At 44.8% G+C, this 27,362-nt stretch overlaps 2 protein-coding genes across 4 annotated transcripts in view; one reads left to right on the forward strand and one right to left on the reverse strand.

Moving 5' to 3' along the window:
- SLK (STE20 like kinase) overlaps positions 1-14,325 on the forward strand; it is a 50,269-nt gene extending 35,944 nt beyond the window's left edge. The window contains exons 13-19 of one of the 2 annotated variants that reach the window (XM_005154624.3): positions 796-888; positions 4,117-4,246; positions 4,485-4,609; positions 5,478-5,666; positions 6,777-6,902; positions 8,405-8,518; positions 9,138-14,325. In XM_005154624.3, coding sequence (XP_005154681.2) covers positions 796-888; positions 4,117-4,246; positions 4,485-4,609; positions 5,478-5,666; positions 6,777-6,902; positions 8,405-8,518; positions 9,138-9,284 — 924 coding nt within the window. In that variant the 3' untranslated portion in view covers positions 9,285-14,325. The remainder of the gene's footprint in view (positions 1-795; positions 889-4,116; positions 4,247-4,484; positions 4,610-5,477; positions 5,667-6,776; positions 6,903-8,404; positions 8,519-9,137) is intronic. The other variant, XM_031053782.2, reaches the window with a different exon arrangement.
- A 1,128-nt stretch (positions 14,326-15,453) lies between these two features.
- COL17A1 (collagen type XVII alpha 1 chain) overlaps positions 15,454-27,362 on the reverse strand; it is a 36,291-nt gene continuing 24,382 nt past the window's right edge. Inside the window, exons 37-56 of one of the 2 annotated variants that reach the window (XM_034062689.1) lie at positions 26,116-26,169; positions 25,967-26,008; positions 25,105-25,167; positions 24,888-24,947; positions 24,343-24,369; positions 24,214-24,255; positions 23,995-24,051; positions 23,575-23,622; positions 22,449-22,556; positions 22,059-22,196; positions 21,416-21,499; positions 21,058-21,186; positions 19,930-20,019; positions 19,296-19,409; positions 18,905-19,057; positions 17,721-18,137; positions 17,391-17,531; positions 16,739-16,801; positions 16,446-16,517; positions 15,454-16,251 (exon numbers count right to left, since the gene is read on the reverse strand). In XM_034062689.1, coding sequence (XP_033918580.1) covers positions 16,202-16,251; positions 16,446-16,517; positions 16,739-16,801; positions 17,391-17,531; positions 17,721-18,137; positions 18,905-19,057; positions 19,296-19,409; positions 19,930-20,019; positions 21,058-21,186; positions 21,416-21,499; positions 22,059-22,196; positions 22,449-22,556; positions 23,575-23,622; positions 23,995-24,051; positions 24,214-24,255; positions 24,343-24,369; positions 24,888-24,947; positions 25,105-25,167; positions 25,967-26,008; positions 26,116-26,169 — 1,952 coding nt within the window. In that variant the 3' untranslated portion in view covers positions 15,454-16,201. The remainder of the gene's footprint in view (positions 16,252-16,445; positions 16,518-16,738; positions 16,802-17,390; positions 17,532-17,720; positions 18,138-18,904; positions 19,058-19,295; positions 19,410-19,929; positions 20,020-21,057; positions 21,187-21,415; positions 21,500-22,058; positions 22,197-22,448; positions 22,557-23,574; positions 23,623-23,994; positions 24,052-24,213; positions 24,256-24,342; positions 24,370-24,887; positions 24,948-25,104; positions 25,168-25,966; positions 26,009-26,115; positions 26,170-27,362) is intronic. The other variant, XM_034062690.1, reaches the window with a different exon arrangement.

Here is a 27,362-nt window from a genome sequence, read left to right on the forward strand (position 1 = left end):
GTGCAATGTTACACGTTTATTATTCTTAAAAATAAAGCACATCAGCAAATTAACAGATTAATAGTCAGTTGATTCAGACAGGTTATATTTAGAATCTTTCTACTAATCTAGTTTAATTCCCCTTGGACTGAAACACGTTCCATTGCAGCACACGTGTTGTGGGAAGTTTCTTGAAAATAGCCTTAGTTACTTGTGGCTTCTGCTTTTAAATTCTTCAGAACCAAGCACAACCAATTAATATGTTATTTGCTTGTATGATTATATTAAAGACAAATCTGTGTAGATGTCATTTATGGTTGGATTCGCTACTAATGGCATCTTATAAATTCATGTTTGAGACAGTGTCAGCAATAGCTGGTATTCAGCGGAAGTTGTTTTAAACTTCCAACCATTTTCACAGCTTTACCGGGAGGTAAACACTCTCTAGTCCTTTTGATATAGTGCTTCAAGAAAATACCACTTTTGCAGGTGGTGGTTTTCTTAACTATTGACTGTTCTAGCTGCTGCATGAAACTACAAGCAAGAGATTGCCATTTATGAGAGCACTGGGCAGCATTTGCATGCAAAAAGAGGCTGGCATATACCTCCTTTCTGCACTGCTGGCACACATAAAGCATGTATTGTTCCTTCTCTTTTCATTAAGCTCTTCTCACTACTAACATCCCTGCCACTGAAGTAATGCACGCTTCCCAGTAACTCTAGTGCTTGACCTGCATGTCCTATGTTCACAGTAATGCTTGCTGTGGAGAAAGTGTGTCCTTTTTGCCACCTTCTGCATGCTTATATACACTGTAGGTTTTATGTGAAGTGGAGAAAGCACCAAAAGAGCTGAGAAAAGAGCTCATGAAACGCAAGAAAGAGGAGCTTGCACAAAGCCAGCATGCTCAGGTAACAACGGCAGCTTCAAGCTACTAAAATACAAAAGGCAGCAGTATTCACACAGCTTGATGATTTCACTTCTTGTTGTTGTTGAGTGAATATGGAACTAAACTTGAACTAACCCTACGTACTGCTCTCTTTCTTCAAGTACTCCCTTGTCACATCTCATTGAGTACACTGTGTAGAAATGTAGGCCCAGCAGTTTTCAGGTTTGTTAAGTGTAATACTTCATATGCTGTACTGAAAAAAAAAACAGTATTTTTTCACAGCAAGTTTATTTCCAGTGCTTTTACGAGTGGTAAGTACCCCATAGGTCCATCGAAGTATAAAGGTTACAGTCAGAAGTAAGTTTTGAGTAATGTGAGTGTAGGAGAGGAAAAGGTATAGAATGTGTAAACATGAGGCATCCTGTTCATGGAAGCAAAACAGATTAGGTAAAATGGAGTTATTTAAATGTCAAAGTGTAGGTGTATGGAAACTTTACAAGACATCATCTATAATTTCACACCTTCAGACTTGAAGATGACCCAGGTAGGAAGGGAGCTAGTGTTTTAAGAAGTACTGGCTTTGTGCTGGCCACAGCTTGTACAGAGTGAGTTCGCACCGTGACAGAGCGTGTTTGGATGAGTTATTTAAAGATGTTTATGTGAGTGAACTGATAGAATATAATAGCAACTTCATTCAATTGCATGTCTAATTCATGAGGGGGATTTCCCAGGGTAGGATGTAACTGAGCTGCAGCACTACCCCCCGGCAGGGATATGGGTCTGAACTTTTTAAGGAAACCATTAAAAACCTGAATTCTCATAGTGCTTATAGTGACTTAGATTGTTTTTTTTCTGCTGGTTTCAGTTTTTGAAGTGGGAGGTGTAAAAGGCAATTCTAAAGGTAAAATATCCTTACTTGGAGCATTAAGTGCAAGACAAGGTGCAGATGTTTAATCTTCAACACTCTGGAACTTCTGTCAGTAACTACTTTAGTGTGATGAGCCGTGACAGTTTAAATGTGTATTACTAACATACAGCAGATCTCGTTTCTCCTTTTGTTTTTTTTTAAGAGCAGAAATGTATTACGTTCTATTCTGACATAGGAAGTACATTGTGTCCCACAGGGCGTTGCTCAGGTTATGATTCAGTCTTTTCAGTTGTCTTCATGTACCCTTTTCAACGCGCAAATGCAGGATGTAAGTCTTAAAATGCAAAGCAACCAAAGTTTTATTGCTCTCATTTTGCAGATGTGTTTTCTCTTCTGCTGCTCTCATGTGCTGATCAATGTCACTGCTGTCCCTAAACCAGTTAGCAAAAATTCATGTAATTATGCACTATTCATAGTAAAAAGATCGAAATTACAGCAGTTATTCGCTCTGGGCAAGACACTGAAGTTTCACACATGCTATATAATACTGTTCTCTGGTGCTTATTAGTTGTTCAGCACATGTGGCAAACAATGTGTGACTTCTGTGCTGTGTGTGCAGTGAAACCATGTATTTTAAAGATATCTGAGGGGTTTTTAAGGTACTTACTGGGCAGAACCAAGTGGTCATCTTCAATAGGCAGAATACCTCGCGCTGTCTGCCTTTAACCGTTCAGCATGTTCTTCAGTCAAGTCTGTGACTTTCACTGTGTGTGATATTCGAGTAGATGTGAGAAGTGGAAAGGCCAGAGTGCTTTATGAGATTGCCTGGCTTATGTTCTAGTGGTAGCAGATCTAAAACTTAAGATTTACCCTGTAGAGAGAGCAGCAATGATGTTTAAATGATTGAGTAAAGCTCGAACTCGATTGTTTTTTGATCATGACTGCATTAGAACAGCTTTCTCCCCTCTCCCTCCAAATCAAAAAATTCCTGGCAAATCAAACACTGTTAATCATCTGTCTGCACCCTCAGAATAATAAGCTTGTAATTTTCTTATCCTTTTCATCTAGTAAGGGAAACAGAACAGTATTTTTTGTCAATCCCTATATTTGCTTAGGTATGCCTGACAATTTACAGACATGGCCTTCCGGTTCGTTTTTGTACCCTTAGGTCTGTCACTGTCAACCTACTCCACCTCTAGTTTTGTATTACCTGGCTAATTGTAACTGCTCTCCAACAAGAGATGAAAGCCTCATGTATTAATAACTGTCTGTGAAGATGAAAACCAGGATTATCCCAGTCATAATTGAAAGTTCATTTAATGAACATTTAATTCCATATGTTGCTGACAGTTCTAGCCAGAAGCATAGGTTCAGTAAAAAAATCAAACAATTCCTCTCATCATCTGCAGGCCAGTGCTGTCTTCCTGCCTCATCCCATCTCTCCCTTCCAATAGAACATCATTTAACATTGCTTTGTTATGTATAACAACAAATGCGTCACCTGCCCACCTTGGCTCTGACAGGACACTGCCATCATCCTTTCTTTTGATCATTATATCATGGTAGAAACATCTGCTTTAATTTCTGATTCTCAAAGAGCGTGTGTGTGTGTGCATGCCTGCATGCTTGGAGATGCTTGTTTTGTTATATGAAGTTGCAGAGAAGAAAGACAACAGGTCCTGGGGCATGGGGGGTGGTTTCTTAGTAGTGCCTGCTTTTCATGGTGGGATGCAACAGGGTGGTACTCTTAAGGGGAATGTGCAGGTAATATGGGGTCTGCATCAGACAGATGGCAGAGTGCTTTGTGAGGAGCCCTCTCAGCTCTGCTGTAATAACCTTGCAAGTCCTGCAGATGCAGTTCCTGCAAAAGCCGTTGGGTGTCTTCATAGCAGTCTTGCAGCACTCCCAACCTCAGTATCTTTGCATTCATGACAAGAGATACAAATCTGAAACCCAACTGTATAAATAAATAGGCTTTAGCTATCCAAAGCAAAAATTGCTTAATGTACTTACATTTTCTGATATGCATTAATAAGTAACCCTTGATATGATAATAACTCTATACTGAGTACTTCACTAGCTTTGAACCTGCAGCTTGTTTTGAGGAAGGACAAGAGATGGGATGAATTGCAGATTGCTGGCTAGTTCATTGCCTTTGTTCTTATTTCTGAAGGTGTTATTTAAACATTAAGTACACTCCTACCTACTCTCCATGTAGAAAATACAGGAGATGCATAATTCATAGCTGAGGCATGTTAGCTCAAATTTTCATAGATATATTTGCTTTTCATATATTGCTAATGCTGAGAGAGCTGGGAGTTTCATTAAAATGTTATGGATTAGAAGAACACAAAGTAATTTATATGTGTTGGTTTTTACCAGGAGCAGGAATTTGTGCAGAAGCAGCAACAAGAGCTGGATGCATCTCTGAAGAAAATTATTCAGCAGCAGAAGACAGAGCTAGCCACTATTGAACGGGATTGCCTCAACAACAAGCAGCAGCTCATGAGAGGTATCTGGCATTGGAATCCCTCTTTAAAACCAGACATTTGTGTTGTATTTCAATAAAACAATGGTCTGTCTTAAACTTAGGAATTCAAAGACCCTCATGACTAATCCAGAACTGTAATAAAAACATTTGCTAAGGGATTGTTCTCAAAATGCCCACATAGGCCAGGTCTGGACACACTGGCAGTTAGGTTAGAAAGTATACGTGGTACTTTCTGAACCAGCCTCGCTCTTTTTTCCAGCTCGTGAAGCTGCCATCTGGGAGCTGGAAGAGCGACATCTACAAGAGAAACACCAGCTCCTCAAGCAGCAGCTCAAAGATCAGTACTTCATGCAGAGACACCAGCTGCTTAAGAGGCATGAAAAAGTTAGTGTTGACTTTGACTCTTTCTTTTGTGTGTTGTCATAGAGAGGTTTTATATGAAGTAGTCTTAATGTTCTCTACTGGTAGCTGTTGCCTTGCACAGGAAAGACCCACATAGTTATTGTAAAGCTCTATAGGTGGTCATATATTTCCCTTTTGATTCTCAAAAACCTAAGCCAACAACAGCATCAACCTTTGTGTATTTAAAAATAGCAAATTCTACTTATACACTTGTGTTTAAATAAATCTACTCATTAGTAAATTATTCTGGGATTAAGTGAGCAGAATGAACCCGATTAGCTTTTGGGCAAGTAGCTGATAACTGTCCCTATGGCTAAATCTGTAAAAGCCCAGAAGACAGGACTTGTATCCCACAAGGCACTTTTGTCCGTCATAGAATATGCTAAACAGAACAGTTCAGTGTTTGAAAACATAAAACCAGTGGAGAGTTGTTGTGGGATCTCCTTTGTGACTGGAACATGAGCAGCCTTCACTGGAGGCTTGTTTTTGTGTGGTTAGGTGTTGCTTTTGCAACAGCCCAGCCCTTCACAACTGCAGTTGTGGAAGTTCAGTTCCACACAGGTTCTCCCTTTGAACCAGACTTTAAAAAATGCAATTCAGGAGCTGAACAACCACTGGTGAAATATAAATGTGTTCATTTTCATTAGAGTCGTAGAGCACTTCATCTGGGTTGGGCATGATCCAGAGCTTTCTGGAATAAGCTCCCTTCCTCCCTGTTGATATCACTAGGGCTGGGACTGATTTCTCTTGAAAGCAGCAGACTCAAACGACATGCTTATTGATCAAATGAGGTGCAAGTATTTTAATGTAGTAGTTCCTTTGTAACATTTCCATGTTGTTAACATTTTAGGAAACAGAACAGATGCAGAGATATAATCAACGCCTGATCGAGGAGTTAAAGAACAAGCACACTCAGGAAAGAGCCAGACTGCCTAAAATCCAGAGGAGTGAAGCAAAGACTCGAATGGCAATGTTTAAGAAGAGTTTAAGAATCAATTCATTGGCCTCTCCAGACCAAGACCGTGAGAAGATTAAGCAGGTTATTAATAAAACCAGTTTTAATAGTGTAAATACTTCAAGCAGTGTAAATGTGAGGATGGGATGGAGTGTACTCTCAGCAGGTTAATGCTCAGCAGGGTTGATGCTCTGGAGTAGATCAGAGGATGTTGTCCTTCCCCCTGGCACTGGTGAGGCTCCTCTGGAGCACTGGGTCCAGTTCTGGGCTTCGCAAAACAAGACAGACATGGGTTTACTGGAGCAAGTCCCACAAAGGGCTTCAGAGATGACTGAGGGACTGCTGGGTCTTGTTATAGGAAGAGACACAGTGCCTGTGATGCTGCAGCTGGGAGGCAGGAAGGCTTGGGGATGTCACCCATGTGTATCAGTACCCATCAGAGGGAGTAAGAAATAGAGACAATCCAACTTAAACATAAGTGAACACTGTTTTTTTAGTGTGATGGTGGTCAGATGCTAGAACAGGTTGCCCAGAAATGTTGTGGAGATACTCTGAACCCACACAGCCATGTGCAGCCTACTCCAGCTGACCCTGCTCTGAGCCAGGGGGATTGATCTTTGCAGGTGCTTTCCAACCTCGAGTGTTCTGTGGAATACCTTTAAGAATGCTTTGTTTTTGTGAGCTTTTGAGCTAAAACTGCAAGGTTTTGTTCCTTCAAAGGAAATGTAGTGAAGAGGTTTAGGGGTTTGCTTTCTACTGATGCACCGAAGTCCCACATCATTGTTTCATAGTGAGCATGGGAAGGATGAATAATCTGGAAGAACCAGCCTCCAGTAGGTGTATAACACCAGCCTTAACTGAGACTTGTAGCAACACTGCTGTGTCACTTAGTTTGAAAGGGAAATGACTTCAGGAGCGTGGAAGTGAAATGTGCTGTGTTTTAAGGAAAAAGGAGTACAGGCATGGGATGATGGCATAGAACAATGAGAATTGGAATGATGAACAAAGCTGTGAGGACATTCTCTTTGTAAGAGTTTAAAAAGAAAGACTAAAGGAAGTATAGTTGCTGTTTAAATCCTTAAAAACTATTATTTTATGCTGTGTGTATGCATTCTGTTACATACCTTTCTTTGACTTGTGCAAACTGTTGTATCTAGAGGCACAATAGAAACTGTCTTTTATTATTCATTTTAGTTTGCTGTGCAAGAAGAAAAGAGGCAGAAGAATGAGAGACTGGCTCAGCATCAGAAACACGAAAACCAAATGAGGGACCTTCAGCTACAGTGTGAAGCCAACATCAGAGAACTGCATCAGTTACAGGTTAAAAATAGATGATATTATAAATGAATGTTCAGTGGGAAGACTTGGGTTAATGACAGATGAAGGCAAAGCAGAAGCATCTTTTCCTTCATGTTTTAACTTTGCTTTCAAAGGCCTGCAGCAAATCACTTAACCAGATCCAAATACTTGCAGTTAATGAAGAATCATTTTAAATGCAAGACCAGCATCAACCACAAGCAGATGATCACTTCTAGAACATCTGTCAAGTTCCAGTGCTATTTTCTGTGGCAGCCTTTCCTTTTAACCTGATTCTGCTGAGATAATGTAATTCATCAGAACAGAGGCAGGCAGCACCAGGCATTGCCCACAAGACATTTGAGGCAATACTTGGACTGAGAAGGCTTTTACCAAGTGCAGGCTGCCCTTTGTACTTGAGCTTCTGGAAGTTACTTGGAAGGAATTCTCTTCTCACAATGCAGAACTTGTAAAAGTTGCTGCTGTTCACCAGAAACCAGGTCTCCTTTTCCGTTATATCGTTTTTTCCCTGTTTCAGGGGCAGTTTTAAAGCATTAAAATATCATCTGCTGATAACCTTTGCATAGGGAAATCTTCCAGCAACCAATGAAGCTGGTTCTACTCTGTTCACTTACCTCCTCAAACACAGTCCCCAACTGTGCCACTAATACACCTAGTAAATCCCCAAGTACCGTGGGAGCCTTGTGGGAGTTTCAGCTCCAGTAAAATCAAGCAGATTAGGGCTACACTGAGCTTTACCAGGAAGACTGGTCCCTGGCTACACTCCCGTCTGGCCATGTGCTTGTCAGCTTTGTTCCTGTGATTTTGCACTCTGGATCAGACCCAGTTGTGACTGGCACCCTAGAAACAAGGATATGGAGTTTAGAGACTGCCAACTGCTCTTAAAAAGCAAATATTTGGTATAGCCAAATACTTGATTCTTATATCTCACCGTGCTTCACAAGATCAGCAGCTGCCTGTGTGCCTCACTGAGAGGAGTGTGAAGCCAATGTGGGGTTTGATTGCCCTTTTCCTTCTCATAGGGCAGTTCTGAGGCTGCTTCTGCAAGCTCATTTCTCTCCTCTCTAAGTCCCATTTGTTAGTCTGAGCTCCTTGGCACCGAGAGCTGAAATACTTCCAAAGCCCTACCTCCTTTTTAATGTAATTGACTTAAATGCATTATACAAACTGTCTTTAGGAATCAAAGCAGAGATGCTGTATGACCTTGAGAAGCATTTTTGGCAGTGAAACGTAGTTTTGAGTAACCCTGTCATCTGCTGCCTTAATGATATTTCAGGAGTATATTTGGACTTACAAGTATTTCTTATCTCAGTTGGTTCTAATGGAAAGATCAGCTTTGGATAACGCAGGCTTGTAACATACTTTTATCTTGTAATTATTCACGTCACTATTTACAGGAAATAAGCCAATTAAAAAGAATTAGGACAACATATGTCAGTGTACAAATGTTGAGTTGCCTAATCTGAATTAGTTTTACATAAGGATTATCTTTATCTCGTTTCAAGAATGAAAAATGCCATCTACTGGTTGAGCATGAGACACAGAAGCTAAAAGAGCTGGATGAAGAGCACAGCCAAGAACTGAAGGAATGGAGAGAGAAATTGAGACCAAGAAAAAAGGTAAATCAGAACAGTTTGTGAACTGGAAAATCAAGAGTTGGATTCTAGCAAATATAGACCATACAGAAAGTAGCGCAGAGGAGGAGACCAAGCCACTGTCCCAAACTGCTGCAGTTCATTGTATAATAAAAGATATTAAGACAACATCAAACGTGCAAAAATTGACAAAGGGCAAGTGCAACAAGAAAGGCTTCTGTGTTACCAGCCCCTGACTGTTCCCTCCTGCAGCTTCTGTGTGCATATTTGCATATAAAACTCCTTAGCTGGAGGTAGGAAGTTTAGGTTCCTGAGTTTAGGAATGTATTTCAGGAGCCAGTAGGTTACTGCAAAAACTGAGGCTAGATAACAGGTGATGGAAGTTGGCTTTGGGGTTTATATTTAATGTTCAAGTGGGAAATACAAGTTTTTCACACTGTTTGGAGAGTATCCTACGGGCAGATGGTGTCCTGAGCTTCCCATGCCTTGGCTGTCTTGAATTGCCAGGTGATTTTGTTGTGATGGGGTGTGAAGTCACAGTGTTCTATCAGACAGAATGGCACCAGTGTGATAGGTTTCTTGTGCTTCACAAGAAACTTGTGTTCCTTGTGTTAATCCCATGACAATCTGATTTTGATTGTAGACGCTGGAAGAAGAATTTGCCAGGAAACTGCAGGAACAGGAAGTTTTCTTTAAAATGACTGGAGAATCGGAATGCCTTAACCCTTCAACACAAAGCCGCATTTCCAAATTCTATCCAATCCCCAGCCTTCACTCCACTGGCCCCTAACTCTGGGGTATTTCATACTTGGAATTCTCCATCCTCATCATCTAACCCAACTGGATCTGCGGTGTACATCAAAGGACCTCCTGCTCTTTATTTTCAGTGGAGACAATCAGTGTCAGGATCCGTTTCTTTACTTCTCTGAATGGAAGAAAAGAAGAAAGGTGTTGGTGTATGATGGTAATGTTGTGTCCTTCGGATGTTTCAAGAGTAACTGGGGTTTTTATCTTGGTCCCAAAAGTAAGTTATAGACTGTTTTGACTTTAAGCCTGAAAGATTGATTATACTCTTTCTGATCACAAAAAGAAACGGTTTCTCATGTGAACATTTAAACAGTGTAATATTGGTTCTGCTACTGTGTTTCTCAGTGTCTGATTTTCTCCACGAGAGAATTCCACAATTGAAACGGCCGTGAGAGGTTTAAAACTCTATAATGCTGAGCAGTGTCTTCATAGCAAGGACTGAAATGAATTACTCAGAACATGCCAATAATGAGAAACCCTCATGTTTAAACCTGACTGGTAAAAGCAAATGCCTTTGCAACCTCTTTGAAAAGAAACCTCTGGCATGAATTAAACTGAGCTGATCTCCATGACATATTTTGTCCATTAGTTCCATAATGAAATGGGGTGCTAGTTTAATTAATACAGTGCCTGAAACAGATATGCTGAACCTGGCAACAGGGTGGCATTTCATCATTTAAAGAAACAAATACTCCTTAGCATTGTTGTTACTGTACAGAACAGAAGATTTCTTGCTGCTACTGCCATTTTTGTTGTAAATCCTCACCCTAAAATATTTTGCACTAAAATATGTAAAGGTGAAAGAAATGCTAACTTTAAAAATGCACAGTTTATTATTTTCCTTAGCTATTCCAGGGGGTTAGTTCTACAAATTGAACACTGTAGAATGTATTTTTTAGGAAGCGTTGTGCACCATGCACGTGGTTTCTCTAACTGAACCTGCAATGGGTAGAGCCATTTTTCTGTTCTTACCAAAGCCTCTTCATTTAAACTCCATCGGGCAAGTGGAGCTGGGTGGTCATATTTATAAATACCCACAGCTAAGTCTGATTTGGTTGGAAGTGTTAGATTTGATGGGGTTTTTTAGTCATTTTATTTTATAGAAAGATTTAAGTTAAATATACAGACAAACTACGTTATGAAGCTGGGGTTTTGCTTTTGTGTTGCCATGTACTAACATAGGCAGGTTTTATTTTTCATAGATGTACAATAAGTTATTGACGTGACTTGATCTGCAGTGGAAAAAATCCGAGATGTAGGGGAAATACAGCTCTATTGGGTCACTTTTACTGCACTCTTTTGGTGGTTAAGAGTCATATCAAGGCAGTGTTACCAGCTCTACTTTGGTATGCTGGCGATCGGTTTGTGAAGTAAGTACTTGCTTTCTGTCCTTTGAAGCCTGACTTATAGGCTGTTTGGGTATCAGCTGTATGCGTTCTGTTTTGCTGGCTTGTGTTAAACGTGCAACTGGTGACCTTTACATGGCGTTCATTTCATGGGAACAGTATTGATGCATGTGAATGAAGTCATACATTAACACAGGACTTTGATCAGATGTGGCTGAAACCTTGGATGCTGAAATCCTCGGACGTTGAAGTGTCTTCATTGATCACCTCAATGAAGATATTGAATTTACAGCACGGGAAAATACAACTGATTTGGAAAATGCATGTTTTAATTTAAATTTTGTAACTTTTTGATAGAATAAGTACTTTATAGCTAGCCTTAACTCCTGGCATTTTATTATATAACTGTGTATTGTGTACTGTTGTAAATCCACATCCCATATCTCTAGAATGTTACCTATTGCTAAATGCAAAGTTCTTTACCCTGTTCCTTCAGGAGGGTGGAAAGAGTCCTTGAAGGCCTTTTTAAGCTCCACCACCATAAATTGACTGTTACTAAAATAACATTAAATAATCCTCATCTTTAACAGAGTTTGTTGGCAGTTCCGCACAAAGCAAGCTCAGTGCTCTACTTGGGGAGCAGGCAGGGCAAGCACATTTCCCCTCCTGGATTATCTTTACCTTCATCCACATTAAACCCTTGGTGGGAAAGGTTAATCCTCTCCTTACACTTTTGGCAGTTCCAGTGATGATTTGCTAATATATATTGACAAACTGTTTACCTCAGTCTAAATCTTATAAATGTTTTACTTGAAGACCCTTTTCACACCAGCCTGGTCTCATGGTCAGTTGTAACTATTTAGGTTCTGTGACAGAGGGGGGATTGAATGTGGTGAATCAGGGTTGCAGGTGTGGAGCACTGTGAACCATGCTGAGGCTTGGTAGCAAGTGTGAAAAGGTGTTTTTCTAGGGGATTACAGGCACTAGCCTGGGTACTTAGACATTTAGACTGATAACATTGGGTTTAAGTATTGCAGAACATGAAGCAGGTGTACAATATTGTATCAGTGTCAGAAAATTCAGTTCAAATTAACTTAGTCTCACACAGGCCTGGAAGAGATCTCCTGAGATGCAAAATCCAATCTCTTTTGTATCACGTCACCTCCCTTTAATAAATGTTAGGAGCTCCATCCCTGCAGTAGTTAGGTGTATTTTCTTCACAAAACAATGCACTTTGTTACTCAGTGTTCAGCAGATCTCATATCCCCCCCCCCCCCGTGTCCTTCATAAGACAAACCACCTTTGTGTTTTACTACATCATAAATGCTGCCCCCAGGAAAATGAACAAAGGCAGTGAATGTGTGAATTGCAGTGCAATGTATTGGTTGGTTGTCCAGTATTTACAGCAGCCTCTGACAGGTTCAGCCCTCACAACTTGTTCTTCCTGAGCTCTGAGAGCAGAGTTTGGCACCTGCAAAGTCAGCTTTGTTGGGAATAGGGCCTTGGAAGGGTGGGAGCCACTGGCTCTGTTCACATCCTGTCAATACTAGAACCCAGCTGCTTGCAGGATCCTCTGCCTATGCAGCAGTGCTTGCAGCCCAAGGAGACCTCTGGCTGGGTGAACCTCACATGGTCTTGCTGCCCCTGTGCTTAGGAGCTTCTGCATCTTGAATAAATTGGGCATCTCTCCAGGATGGGGCTGTCTCAGGTGCGGTTACCAGTGAGGAGGATTCAGGCTGTGGCTCAGCCTTGGCCTCCTGAGTCCCAGGGAAGCTTTGCTTCACTTTGGTGAAGGGGGAATATTCCAGCATTTGTTCCTCTCCCATTCCCATAAAGCAGTTGTGTTTCTTTTTGTAAGCACTCTGCTGAACACACCAGAAGTGTGTATGGCATTGAGGAGACAGGACATTGAGGTCATTACGACTGATTAAATAGGTCCTGATTTATTAACACCTTCTGAAGGAAAACTGGAATTGACACCCGAATTCCAGTTCAGAGGCGGCAGCCCCGCACTGTCCTTTACTGTGTCATTCACTCACAGTCATCTTTTTCACATCACTGTTAAGATACTGATAACGCATTCTGAGCAGCATCCTCTTTCCAGACAAGGTTTTAAGCTAATATCCTCTTAAAGTTACATCCATGGACATTCATTATCTGATCTATCACAGGGTTTCAGAGTATTCTTCTGTCCCAGAGGATTTTCTCTATTATAACTGCATGCTACTGAATTTGTATTCTTAATAAATAGGAAACTTAGCACCTTAACTAAAACAGAGCCAAGCAATGCAGTGATGTACCATCACACCGCAATGTCTTACATGGCAGCAGTATCACATAGGAAGCTTAACTTGATTCTCCACATGAAAGAGTATCTGCCTTGCAAGTATTTCAAGGTTACTTTGATATAGGAAAGATTCATATAGGAAAAATAACACTTTTGTAATTCAGGCCCTTAAACCCACCCTTATTTAGCCTGACTGTCAGAGCTGCTGTGTAGCTGCAGCTCGTTGCAGCTCAGAAATGCTCATCATGCTGAAAACCAGGGAACAGATTTCACTGTGTGAATAAGCTCAGTGCTGGTTGCTTCCACTGAGCTATTGTCCTTTGGCTACTCTGCCATGGGGAAGGGAGGCAAGGTTTTGGGGGCAAGGGCTGTGTGGTCACTGGAGGAAAGGGCAGGGAGGAGCATGTAGGATGGTCACTGTGTAGGTAACTTTGTGCTTTTTATGTCAGCATTTATGGTCTGGTCACTTCCAATTCTGCACTTCTGGGTGTCAAACTTCCTTCAGTTGATACATCCATGCACATTTCCCATTCTCAGACTACTTCTGCTCTCTTCACAGCACATGCGAAACAAGGTCAGAGAGAATTAACCTTCCTTGTGTGGAGGCAAGGATGCCCTGTTCGTTCTGTCTTACAAAAGATGAGACTAGATAAAGGGAAGGAGAAGGCAAAAGAAGCTTGTCAGTGTTTCTCTGTATTGCTTGCAGAGCTGTCAGTTGTTCTCTATCCCCTTTCTCTTGCCTCATCTTCATACTTCATTTCAGTAGCTCCTTCTGGCATTAGGTGCCAGAGCAACGAGACAAACCTCTTAAGAACATGCTCAAAACCATGAAAGCTCATGCATAAGGGCTCATGTGCTTCCACTGTACCAGAAGCAGAAGGGAGTGGCTGAGCCCAGAGATGCTTTAGTTTTTCAGTCTCTTCTACAGTTCCCAAGGTAGGTGGAAAAGCCTCTTCCTTACAAATTATCAATCCTAACATGGGGGAAAGAATGGAAACTAGAGAGGAACACTGAGTGAAATCTGTAATGTTGAACTCACATGCCCATTTCCTACAGGAAAGGCAAGCGGGGGGGTCTGCTGTGATCACATGTGCACTGAGGCATCCACACCTCGTCTTGTCCCAGCCATTTGTTGAATGTTTTGTGTTCCCTGCAACCCAAGTTAATTTTGCCTTACAGAAAGCAACCAAAAATCAGGGGATGGATGATTTAACTGCTTGGGGGTCTCTGTACGTACAGCACATGGAAGTGAACTTGCAGTAGCAGCCATACAGCAGTTTTGGGTTGGTTTAAGTTTTTGTCTTGTTTTTTCAAAGTAATTTGATTTCATGGCTTTCTGTAGAATATTGTAATAATTCTGCTGTAAATACAATAAAATCACGGTTTGCTGAGCTGGCCTCTGGTTTGCTGATGGAAAAGCTGCATGAAATACACGTGATGTTGGAGTGAATGGGACTTCTAAAATAACCCAGTGTAAAAAGCCCTTTAGGTTGTGCAGTGTGTGCCTTCCTGCCTGGAACAGCCCCGGCTGGGAGCACAGATTGAGCACAAGCTGAAAAGGCTGCTGTTTGCAGTGAGTGCTGTGGGAATTCAACATGGGGTCTCCCCTCATGACAGCCACCCTCACCACCTGGGTACAGCAGAAGAGGCCCCCCTCAGCAATGGTCCAGGCTGGATGGTGAAGCAAATGAGAGGCTGTGGCTGTGGGGCCTCAGAGCTGCCCAACCCTGCCCTACAACACAGCCTGCAAGCACAGCAAGGCTGTCCTGAGTAGTTCAGGCATGGACACACCACTGCTGTGCTTAAACATGACAGCACAGCGCTGTTGGTGTTGGTTTTAAATGAGAATTAAAAGGCAAGGTCTCCACAAAGTCGGGGGAAGTATAAATCACCCAGAAGGATGCAGGCTTTATTGGCAAACAAGCTCTATGCTCTGAGAACTGGCCTGGTTCACAGAGGCCTTTGCTCTAAACACTCCTAAACAATAATGTTTAGGGAACACCAACACTTGACATCAGTAAAGTAAACCTGGACTGAAAACAAGCAGTTCAAGCAAGGGTTGGTTTTGATATAACAATGAGCCACTGACCTGTTATGGCCAATCTCTGGAACTGAAGTAGCGCCTCAGTGTGTGTGCGCAGTACACACGGCTCCAGGAACACCATAATGCTGCTGTAGTGTCACACACGTGGTAACCAGGCACCATGCACTGAAATGCCAGCCTCTGCCTGGTGGTACCTTACAGCTCAGCCTTCACTCAGCCCCTAGGCTCCCCCAGCTAAAATGCATAACCTTTACCTGTAATGCCTCACTGCAAGGAGGAAGGCAGTGACTGTGGCACCCTGGGACAATGTGCAGAGGCTGCTGCTAATGTGACTGGAACCTGTTGCCACCTGAAGAAGCAGGTTGGCATGGGTCTGGTTTACAGTCCTATGCTGAGAAACAACAGCCACCAGCACCACCCAGGTGTGTCTGCCCATGGTCACAGTGATGCCCGACACAACGCTGGTCACGCAAGCTTGGGTTGAAAAACACACTTTAATTGGGCTGTTTACATTAAAAATATTCCCCCACCCCAATGTTTTTAAAAAACAATACAAAAATACTTTTAAAAAGATCAACAAATTCTGTTTAAAAGTGCTTCAGTTCGGTCCCTGTGCATGTGATGTCCTGCTGTGCTGCTATGGACAGGCATCGCAAAGCACGTGCTGACCCAGGCAGAAGCACCTGCGTGTGCTGTACCCATCACTGTCTGCACCCCTCCAGTAACAGCTTGTCCAAGGAGCTGTGCTCAAGAGCAGGTTTAATGCAACTGGAGCATTAAACCCACTCCCAAGGCAAGTCATGGGCTGGGGTGATTGTCCTGTGGGCTGATTATGAGCTCTTAAAGGCATGTGTCTGGCAGGGAAGGATGCTTTCTTTTTGATTTATGCTGGATAGTTGGCTAGGTGTTAAAATCGGATTTTAGATAGCTGGGAGTAATACAAGAAGCCTGGACTGGGTGAGACAGACAGGTCTCCCTGTCAGCCCAAAGCCTGGGAGCTCGGGGTGCTAAGCCAAACATCAGCAACAGCAGCAGATACCCACATCAGGGCCATACTTGACACATAAAAGAGCCATTCAAAGCTCTGCAGCGACACCGAACTATCAAGCCTAAGTGGTTAGCTGATGGGCAGGGATGGGTTAGCTTTAAGGCAGTGATGACTCAGGCTAAGTCTCTATAGGCTGCTGGGAATGCTGCCCAGTGCAGAACTGAGCTGCCTTTCCTCAAACCCCAACATTTCTTCTTTTTCTTCTGCCAACATACATTTGTTCACCTGGGGAGAAGGAAGTCAAAGGAGGGTTACTTGAAAAGTTCATGTGGGGTAACAAAGACAAAAGACCCCAAACAAGCAAATATCTGGGACCACATGGATTTTCCAGCAGTTCCCAGAGATAAGCTGGTCCCTGGGGAATCCTCCCCTCACCAACAGGCAACCTCTGCTCTCCTGGGGATGACAGATGTTCATACCTTTCTCTCCTTTCTCTCCTTTTGGTCCCCTGTGTCCATGGCGTCCTGGTGGGCCCATTGGTCCAGGGTCACCTGAGGGAATGAGCAGACCAAGTTTGCCCTTGGGCACGACCGGCCCACCAACAGGGACAGGCCAGGGCAAGGAAGAGCAGCTCCTGCTGAGATCCTGAAGGTGCCACCTCCACTGTTGGGAGGCTGTGACCTTGACCAGCCCTGTGCCAGCTACTCCTGTGGACACAGGGCTGCTCCCTGGCTATTAGGAGGCTTGAGAGGGAAAGGATGGCAAGCCTTACCTTTGGGTCCAGGATAACCTCTCTCCCCTTTTTCACCGGGTGGTCCCTGGATGGCACCATATGCTGAAGAGGGAAATGAAGAAGAGGATGAAGGAGTGGGACAAACCACTTGCAAAGGGCTCTGTACTGCCCCAGAGCAGCAGTGAGGCACACTGGAAGAACATTTCTCTAGGTTAGATGGGACTAGACTGACTGAAAGCAAGCTCTGGTTCTGGTCCCAGCAAAGTCCCAGGGCATGGTGTGATCCCATTTCACCAGCACTGCTCTGCCACCCTCTCTGGGTGTCCTGCCTGTCACCAGGGCTGGAGCTGGCTCACACTCAGGAATCTCAGCACAAAGTGAGCTGCTGGTTCCTGTTGCTCTAGATGTGCCAGCCCAGCCATGGTAAAATCGGCCACAGGGGTTGCAAGCAACAGTGGCCTTTGGGATATGGGATGATTTTCCTGCAAGTAGTGGGAAAATCTAATGCCTTCCTAATGATGAGACTGCACCTCCTCAGCAAGGGAGGAATGGGAGGGACAGACCTGCCTCCAGCTTTGTATCTCAGCAGTATTTCTGCAGCTTGTGAAGGTGAAAAGATCACTAGGTCTGCAAGAAGTTGGTGAGATCTCACATACATGAGCCAGAAACAAGAACTCAATATGTCACTTACTTCTAAAGAAGTCCATGAGGTCCGCGGTGACGTTGCCATAGGCTGCAAAGACCCGGCTGATGCCAGGAGGACCAGGAGGGCCTGGCGGACCTGCGAGTCCCTGTGCAGTGTAAGACATCAGGTCCTGGAGAATACCTTGGCCTAAGGAATTGAAGATATCATTTGAAAGGAGCTCTGGGAAAACTGAGGCTGGATGCTGAGGCAGGAAGGTGTAATGGGAAGGTGTAGCTAGCAGGAAGGGTAAGGGAAGTAAACACTGACATAAGGCACAGAGGGTTAGGGTTGTGTGCTAGGACAGGGAAGGTCTGGACAAGCAGGCATTCCACTCACTCTGTAGGCTCTCTGACACACGGAGTGCCAGCTCATTGTAATCCAGGGAACCAGAGAAGGAGTTGCTGTAGGATCTGCTTGAACTTGATCTCCTGTGTGATTCCTCCTCTGCCAGCAACCCATCAAAAGACCTATCATTGCCCAAGGAGGTCTCATAAGAGCCATCGCTACCCATTGAGGCACTGTAGGATGACATGCTGCTCATGGAGCTGCCATATGAGCTGCCTGTGCCCAGTGATCTCCCATGGGATCCCTCAGCACCAAGGGATTCTCCATGCATCCGCTCGGAAGTCCGTAACCCTTGGTATGATGAAGACATAGACCCAGCCACCAAGCCACTATCTCCTTTGGGTCCTGGTGGTCCCCTTGGCCCAGGGGGTCCGGGTGGCCCCAAGATGTAGCTTCGAACTTCATCACCTGCAAAACACATGTGGGGGGCGTCAGGGACACTGGGGTGCTGGGATCCCAGGCTTGGCACAGGTCCTGTGCTACCACCTGAATGAAGACTGGAGTGTGAAGTTTTGCCCTGGCAATTGTCACAGGAACCCTCACCCAGTGCTATCTCACAGGCAGCAGGCATGGATGTCAGCCTCAATCTCCACAGGTGCCATAGCACCCTCCTCCTCCCCATCTATCCCACAGTTCTGGGTGTCCAGTCTTGGCAACATGGCCACAGCAGGAGGGTGCACTCCTCTCAGGCCAATGTCAGCACCTCTACCAAAACAGCCATTCTGTGATCAGGGTTCCAAAAGTGAGGGGATCCCCATGGTTTTGGAAGGCTGCCCTGGTTGACTTGGCCAACTTTAGAGCTCAGATTAAGGCTGCTTCACAGCTGGTACAGCTCCAACCCCTACATCACCCATTGCTCTATAGGCAGGTGTTTGTCAAAGATGCTTTTGCCACGGCAAAACTCTGCAGATTACCTTATCAGGGACTATTTGGACCTTACAGGCCAATTGTAACTGCCCAGTGCCTGTTCCTTTTGGCCCACAACATGGATTTTGCCCCCTTGAGTGGAGATCAGCCCATCGATGCAGTGTAGAACTGGCTGCAGAGATAAGGTGTTTCTGCAGCCCCATTTAGCCCCATTTACAAGACTGCCTTAGCTGTGGCAGAGGCAGCAGCCTACACAAAGCAAAGCATGGCTTGGGTGTGTGCAGGGAAGATGGATGGTGTCCCCTTACTCTTCAGGTACTGGATCAGCTCACTCCTGAACTCATCGCTGTTGGTGATGTCAGCATATGACAGGAGACCTGTTCCTGAGAAGCCTGGTGGTCCTGGAGGGCCGGGAGGGCCAGGTGGGCCCTGGATTCCAGAGAGGGAGGAGTATCCCACACCTTGAGAGAGAAGAATTATTTTCCATTAGTGAGAGGACAAGGGAATCACACATGTCCGGGGATCTGCAAAGTGCAAAGGCTCCAACCCCAACTTCCACCCCTCTCCAGCTGATGTTGTGAAGTGACCCTGTTCTCAGTGGGCAGTACCAGCCCTGCTGAGCTAAATCTCAGCCTTGGTCCCCCAGCACCTACAAACAGAACCTGCTTGCCAGCTGTGGGAAGTACAAAAGTGCTTTACTTTGTAGGTAAGCAGAGATGTCCTCCAGAGAGGTGCCTGGTGATCCAGGGATCCCTGGAGGTCCTTGGGGCCCTGCAGGACCAGGGGGCCCGACAAGCCCGCTGAATTCAGAGTCTGTAAGACACAAGGGAAGGAGTCACTCAGACTACCACAACCCTGATGAACCTTCCCTGACAATAGCATCAATGTTAGCCACAACCAAGTATAAGGTGGTTTTTTTCTCCCCTGCACCTTCTGGTGCAGCCTTCGTGGTGCACCTCACTTTCCTGTGTGTAGACATCATAGATAGGAGATCTCAAAGGGCAGAAGTCCCTATTTTTTAAATATACTTTCTTAAAGTGGCATAAAAAATTCCTTTATGCTGCAGAGCTGGAAGAAGGGCTCCTCCAGCCCCATTCCCAAGATAGCATCTCCTGGCTGCTGCTCTCCACAGGAGCATGGTGATCTGTCTGCAGCCTGTCTGTGCAGGTCCTAGCAGAGCCCAGGAAGGCTGCAGCATTCCTAAGTGACCATCATAGTCTCATAGACAATTATTTGTCATGATGGGCAAAAGGGGAAACTCTGGCTAAGCCTGTAAAAGAAGACCCTGAGGTATGCAGGGACCTCTGACAAGGGAGTAAAGAAGCTGGCTTACTTCTGAGGTATGCTGTCAGGTCACTGTAAGATATACCAGGTGTCCCTGGAGGCCCAGGTGGTCCAGGGAGCCCAATGCTCATCCCAGAACCTGCAAAATCAAACAGATCAAAAAGTAGCACATTATTAGAACAGGCAATTACATTGTGAACAGACAGGCTGTAGGGCTTGTTCACTGCCAGTGCAGGAGGGACTTCTGCAGGGTGGAGTGTTCCCAGCAGCAGATTGTGCTGGGAACCAGGGCTTAAACCTTGTTCTGGGTTTGGAGTTAAAGCTTGCCCATTAATCTGAACATGAGGGCACTTGCACAACCGCAGGCATCAGGCCTTCATTCATGACCCACTGGCATGTGCTGCTCTCCCTGTGTCTGCCTATCTGCAGTAGGTCTAATGCAGAACTTTGCATCTTTGTGATGTGCATTAATGAAATGTCCCTGCTGGTAAAGTGCAGCTATCCTGGGTAGGGTGCTACTGCTAAACAGTTTTCTGCTTCCAGAGCCAAAGGGGAAATTCCCACCATCTTTGGAGCAGCCAGTTAGTGAAATCTGGTCTCCAAGGCCAGGTCAAAGAGACTAAGAATGGACCAGGCTGTGCTTTTAAGGGGAAAAATGCAGCTACTAGTATGAGGTGCCTTAGCACTGCTGCTGAGGATGCTCCAGAGTCCTCTCTATCCAACAGTTCTTACATGCCACATCACCCCTTTACAAATGGAAAAAATGAAGCAGAGAGGTGCTTCATCTACTTTAAACTTGTAAGACTTTGTTGTCTCAGCTGCCTTGACACAAAGTGGGCATAGACCAACTCTTCCACAGAGGGATATGTCCTGGCCACAGAGCCAATGAGAAAAGCGTTGTAAAGGCACTTGAAGGGATTGATGGGAATTCTAAAATTAAATTATGTTCCTAAGCTCAGTTTTTAGCAAGGCAAGAACTCATTACTAGAGCCTGTGGATAGTATCTTAGCTACAGGGGGTCTTTGTTTTCTTCCAAGTCTCTCACAATACCTGTGAGGAGGTCTCTGTACATAGGGATTCATACAGTCAACACTGGAGGAGTTTTCACTGACTATATGAGCTTTCTGCTCAGCTCCCAAAAGAACAGAAGGAAATGCACACTAATAAAGGCCATTACTTGTCAAGTAGCTGATAAATCGTCTGGTCAGCTCATCATAATCCAGTGACACAGACACGCCATCTCCCCCTGGTCCAGGAGGTCCTGGTGGACCCCGAGGTCCCATCAGATACTGACGAATTTCTTCTCCTGGAAATGAAAAATGCATCTTTTTAAGGCCATCCAGCTCCCACAAAGGCACCAGGTCTGAGGATTTCTCAGCCTGTGAGCAGGTCACTCAGCAGCACCTATGACAGGCCTTGACCCTCTGAAGCAGCTGCTGGTAACTCCCATTGGACATAGGAGATTGGAAAGGAAGAGGAGATCTCCTGGGATGCTTCACCCCTAACCCCCATGTTTCCTTTAAAGGGTCACTTACTCTGCAGCATGTCCATAAGTTCTTGGTACAAAACAGATGTAGTTGATATGGAACTGGCAAATGACTGATAGCGATCTGAAGAACCTGTGGGAATGAGGATGAGACAGAAGGTGAAGAGGGGTCAAGCAGGGACAAAGGGAAGCTGAGTTAATCCAGTTTAGCTGGTGGAATGAGCCTCCCATGCCCTCAACCATGATTCAGTTCTGTCTCACACATACTGGTCATCTCCACAGGTGTGTGCTCTTTGTTTTCTGACTAAGATTCCAGGGTGCTTCCAAAAGCTCTGGAGATTTCACCCACTTTAGGAGGGGCCCAAGTGTACAAGATAGCCCCAGAATACCTGAGATCACATATACCAAATAGAGGCACCTGTCTGGGTCTTAGGGGCATTACAGGGTCTGACAGCTAATGTGTTATGTGAGACTCTTTAAACAACAGCACCTGTTAGTTAATCTAACCATTAAAATGAAACAAGGCTCAGAGACCACCTCAGCTCTGTGAGACTGCAGAAGATGAATAACTGGCTTGGGGTGTTGCTGCTATTTAAAGACTGATGTTTCTCCTCTGGTTCTCACCTCCCAGGTGTTGTACGAGTTCAGCCAAGAGCATGACTTAGTACAGGGCTTACCAACATGGTGCTTACTTGTCATATAGCTCATAACACGGGTAGCCAGCTCTGCATAATCCAAGTTCATCCCATCCGCAGTGGTGATGACTCCAGGTGGGCCCGGAGGGCCTGGAGGGCCTTGGGCACCAGTCAAATAATGCCTTACACTGTCACCTAGATAGGAAGCCCAAGATATATCCACATCAGTAGAGGGAAGACAATGGCCACATGCACAATTACTGGACCCCCTTCTCCTGGTAAAAAGCAGGCCAACAGAAGGAGAGCTCTGCAGACATCACAGTGGGCAATGGCATTTCACAGTATTCAACAGAAATAAGACCAGAGCAGTAAGGCTGCTGTTTCTAAAGGGAGGGTGACATGGGGCTCAGGGAGAAAGGCATGCTCCTGCTGAGCCATTATACTCACTCTTCAGGTAGTCAGTGATATACTGCTGAATCTCCTGAGATGAACTTCCACCTGGGCCAGGAGGACCGGGTGGCCCGGGAGGTCCAGGGGGTCCTTGTCTGGATCCACCTACAGAAAACATGGTAAAGAGAAGGCATGATTGCAGTAGACCAAACGATGCTAAAGTGTGCTTGCACTGAGCCCTTCCCACAGGTCTGGAAATAGCTTTGGGAATGGACAGTGAAGGGGCTCCCCCTCCATCTCTAAATACAGTCTAGGCATAGGCTATTACGCAGAATATTGTCTTCAATTAATTCAGCATCTTATAATTCAGCCTGTGCAGCTCTGCAGAGCTGAGTCCAGAGATCTCCCTGGCTTTGTACTGACAGACCTGGCCAGGTCGTGCCCGAGAGTGCAATGCTGTGTGGAAATATAGATGGAGTTCCATAAAGTGTAGATGCTCATTAGTCTAACCTCATTGCCCTGCTGCTCCCAGCCTGGGCAGCACCAGCTCAAGAACCTCAACCCTCATCTCTGTTGCAAGATACAGGTGAGTCCTGTATGACTCCTGTCACCATGTTGTCAAGTGACACCTCATGTTCTTTAAGGTGTCTTCCCATGCCCCTGAAGTAGTATTCCTATGATGTAGAGAATCATCAGGGGGTTTCTTCATATGGAGGGACACTTAGGTTAATACATATGCACTTTCTGTGAAACTGCACTAATATCCTGCATACACAGATGCTCTTATACTGAGAATGAAAGCAGCTTAATTCACATGAACCCACCTAAAGGTAGGTAAAACTGAACAAAGGCCACTTCTATTCTGATCAGATTTTCTGCTAGAGGGTTCAATGCAGCTTCTCTAATCCCTTGTAGAGCATGGTTAGCCAAACCAGAATCCCTTTCTTTCATATGCCATGAGAAAAAACTCAAAGGATTCCCAGTAAGCTGATAACAGAAAACTTGCAACTCTTAAATTATCTGATAAAAAGCAGATTGTACAAAAAGAGGTTTTGAACACAAATCCCATCAGCATTAGGTTGGCACCCACAGCTGCAAAACCTGAGGGAGCTTTTTCAAAGTCATTTCAAAGGACATCAGCATTTCTTGATAGTCTCAGAGCAATGATGGTCTGGCCTCTTACCTCGAGATGCTCCTGGGATGCCAGGAGCGCCTGGGACACCTGCATCACCTGGAAACCAGAGGAAGATACGCAATTTTAATGGATGACACTGCATGCTGCATACTTGGGTCACGTAAAACAGCTGAGCTACGTGTTGTCAGAGAAGTAACTCCTTAGCCTTGTAATGACTATCTTAAATTAGCAGCTTGTTGGGGAAGAGCAGAAGGAAGAGGCCACAGCAGCTTTCCTGAGTGTTCTGTGACCTGCCCATGTGCCTTGTGCTCAAAGCATTTCCATTGCCATGGTCCTGCTCTGCCTGAAAAGGCAGTGGTGAGCACAGATGAGGTTTCCAAAGGACCAGGTTGCTCCATGCTTTAGTCTCAACCAGTCTTGGTTGTGTGAGGCTAGCAGCAAAGAAAGAAATAAGATTTTTAACTTCACCTTTGGGTCCAGGTGGGCCTGGTGGACCTGGAGGTCCCTGTATGGTGAGTCCCTCACCTGCCAATTGCAGAAGAAGAGTCAGAGATTCACAGGAATAAAATGCATGGACAAAACCTTGGCTCCACTAAAACTAAGCTAGAATCAGTAGAGCAGGATTTTGTCCCCTGATTTCAGTCTAGGGACAATGAATTAAAAGGAGGAAAGGATACACAGACTAACCATGGGAGGAGAATGCTGAAATGCCAGGCTCACCCGGTTCTCCTGCATGGGACACAGAAATGATGGAGCAGTCACATACCTAGGCAGGCTACCCTGCACTCCACTGCTATCTCCTGGAAGCCTCCTTACCTCTGAATCCTTGTGGACCTCGTTCACCTGTGAACAGGAGAACAGAGGAACAGTGTTAGCATTTGCCTTGTTCTGATCTGCAACATCGCAGCCCACACTGCAGAATATTATCCTGGCCTTTGATTTGCAAGGCAGAAATGAGCAAGGAACTAGGTGCTATGTTTTCCTGATAGCTGAGGGCTGAGCTACACTTCACAGGCCCCTCCTTGCACTGACTTAGTTCAACCTGCATTTTGTGTGGATGTTTCCCCTCTGATGGCAAATCTGAAGCTCTAAATGCTCCTGATTCTAATGGGCTTGCACAGTTGGGATGTGAATACAACTATTGCCTTGACTACAGTACTGGAGGCTAATAAATTTCTCCGACAAAGACTGACTTGTTTTACATAAGCAGAGAGGAGTCCTATTTAGTGAGCACTGTGCTAGCTTTCTTACAGCCACAGAAAGGCAGGACACTGCCTGCTTCCAAGTCCTCCCTTCCTGCTTTTTAGTCTGAAGTGCTGAGATCCATCTAGTATCTTGGTAAGGCAGCAGCATATACCCACCTTGGTCTCCCTTCGGGCCTGGTGGGCCTGGTGGACCTGGTGGGCCTGCGAAGATTGCTTCTGTAATTAAAACAAAACGGTTTCTTCATGACATCCAACAGAACACAACACAAATTTCATCTGGCTCCACCTGGTCCTAACCAAGGATGTACTCTATGGAACCACAAGTCAGGACATTCACAGGGTACGGGTAATGGAATGAGTAGGAAGAACCTACCTGAAGCAGACATGGAAGATCCTGATCTCCCTGGTGGGCCTGGAGGTCCTGGCAATCCTTCTCCTAGGCAAAAGGGAAAGACAAAGCCTTTAGGAAGGACAAGGATTTGTAACTGAATGCATGTCAGAGCTGCTACATCTCCAGCCATGGCCATGGCTGAAGTATTTCCAAGTGTAGGCTTGTATCATTGTTTTCTTCACACACATCTATCCATGTTAGTTATTCTCCTTTATCTGTTGCCACCACAGCACACACAGGACAGAGGAACAACTTCCTTTGTGGTACAGAATGCCTATCCCAGCTGGCCTTCACTACTTTGACCCAGAAGATTCATTTCATCACACAACTGACCCGGTCCCCTTTGCTACTGAGCAGAGAGCAAGGAACAGGGTTATGCTCCTGGTTCATGTCCTCCTGCACCTCCCCTCTTCTGGCAGTGAACGGGAAATCTGTGTTACAGGAAGTGGATATGTTCCTCATTATAAGAACCACTCAATCTGTCTCCAGCTGGAAGTTCAGGCTGGACAAGTAGGACATAAAGATGGAATTGATGGCAGTTACTTCCTCTGGGATTTGAGAACATTGAGTGTCTTCTCAAAAAGTATAGCTTTTATGAATTACTAGCCTGGCTAGCAAACCTCTGACAAAACAAATCTCCTCTCTTGGGCAGAATCTTGCTCCTGAGAAACTATATTGCAGTGAAATTGTTTTAGTAGGCACCCACTATGGGAAATTCTGCTTCCAGTAAAGTCAGCCCTACTAACTTCCAGCAGATCCAAGACTGCATCTGGGATACCACAAGGCACAAGGTAGAGGTACACCTCCCACTTTCCAGGTTTGTTTCAGAGAAACAAGCTCTTACCTGGGGGGCCACGAGGTCCAGGGGGTCCCTGCACAGATTCACCTGATGACAAAAGAAACAGGGCTTACCTGGCAAGCTCTATGGCCCAGAAATGTGCCATGTGCGTTAGCATCCTCCTGTTACATACTGAGCTCTGCTATGTTACGTACCTGGTGGTCCAGGGGGACCTGGTGGTCCTGCTCGTCCTTGTAAATCTGACAGCACTGTGCAAATGAAACACACAAAAAAAGGAGAAAATTGTTGCTATGGAGCTAGTGCTGCTATAGAAACTCTGTCATTACATTGCTGTCAGAAGCCTTTACAGTCAAAAGTGGACTAAGGCATGACCTGGGTGACCTAAGCCAAAGTTAAAGCAGAGTGCGGAGAGGAGAGATGTGTCTGATTGCCACCATGTAGGTTAGCACATGAAGCAAAATACAGCCCTAAGCAGGCTGGCAGCATACTGGAAACAGAGAGGAGATCTCTCTGGAGAATGATTGCTGAGGGAAGGAGCAAAGAACTCAAAGGCTAGAGAAGGAGGGAAAGAATTTTCCATGAGAGGAAAGATTCCTTCAAAGAGGGGCAAGTTTGCTAGGAGAACACTATGCAGCCATTATTTAACAAGTAGCTGCACTGTGTTCTCTTGATTTGAGATGTATCCTCACCTCCAAGTTGAGTCACAAACTCAGAGTTCAGTAATGCTGAGATCCAAGAATCCTGAATGGGGGATGGGACAGTACTAAAGCATGGTCTGGATATATATGACCCCATTCAGATGGTGATCAGGGAAAGACCATTTATGATTTTATATCCTCCTCTACCTTGCCTTTCCTGCACACTTGCAGAGGTCCAAGACCCTAAGAATTCTGACTGTAAGTTTACAACACATCTGGTATTGCACAGAGCAAGCAGACATGTTTCTGGGATGCTGTTAAACCATTCTGTTCTGCTCCATTTATTTTCCATTTTAAAATAGCATTTGCTCCTCTGTGAATTCATCCTCTAACTCATAGAGAGATTTTGATGCTGTTGCTCAAATTAGTGTGCCTTTTAAAACTGGTTCTCCTCTTACAGACGGCTCTGTGATCATAGGGAACTGCCTTGTGTGGCTAAAAGGACAGGCTGAAATCTCACAGCTCTGTGACCATTTGTGCTGCTAGGGACTGTTCAACAGTCACCATTCCTTAGCTTTCCTCTCTGTGACATATGACATGGGCCTGATGCCATCCACTTCCTTTTGAAAGCACTTTGGGATGCACAGGTGAGGATGAGAAGGAGAGCAGAAGATGTAGCTGGTATTGTTATCCCACCACCAAACATATACACACATACTTGCCCTATGTCGAGGGGAAAGAAGTAGAGGCATCTCTGTTAGCTGTGAGCAGGCCTTGAGGCTTCTGGCACTTCTCTAAGTGAA

The sequence above is a fragment of the Melopsittacus undulatus genome, chromosome 4 (assembly GCF_012275295.1).
Source record: "Melopsittacus undulatus isolate bMelUnd1 chromosome 4, bMelUnd1.mat.Z, whole genome shotgun sequence".
NCBI lineage: Eukaryota > Metazoa > Chordata > Aves > Psittaciformes > Psittaculidae > Melopsittacus > Melopsittacus undulatus.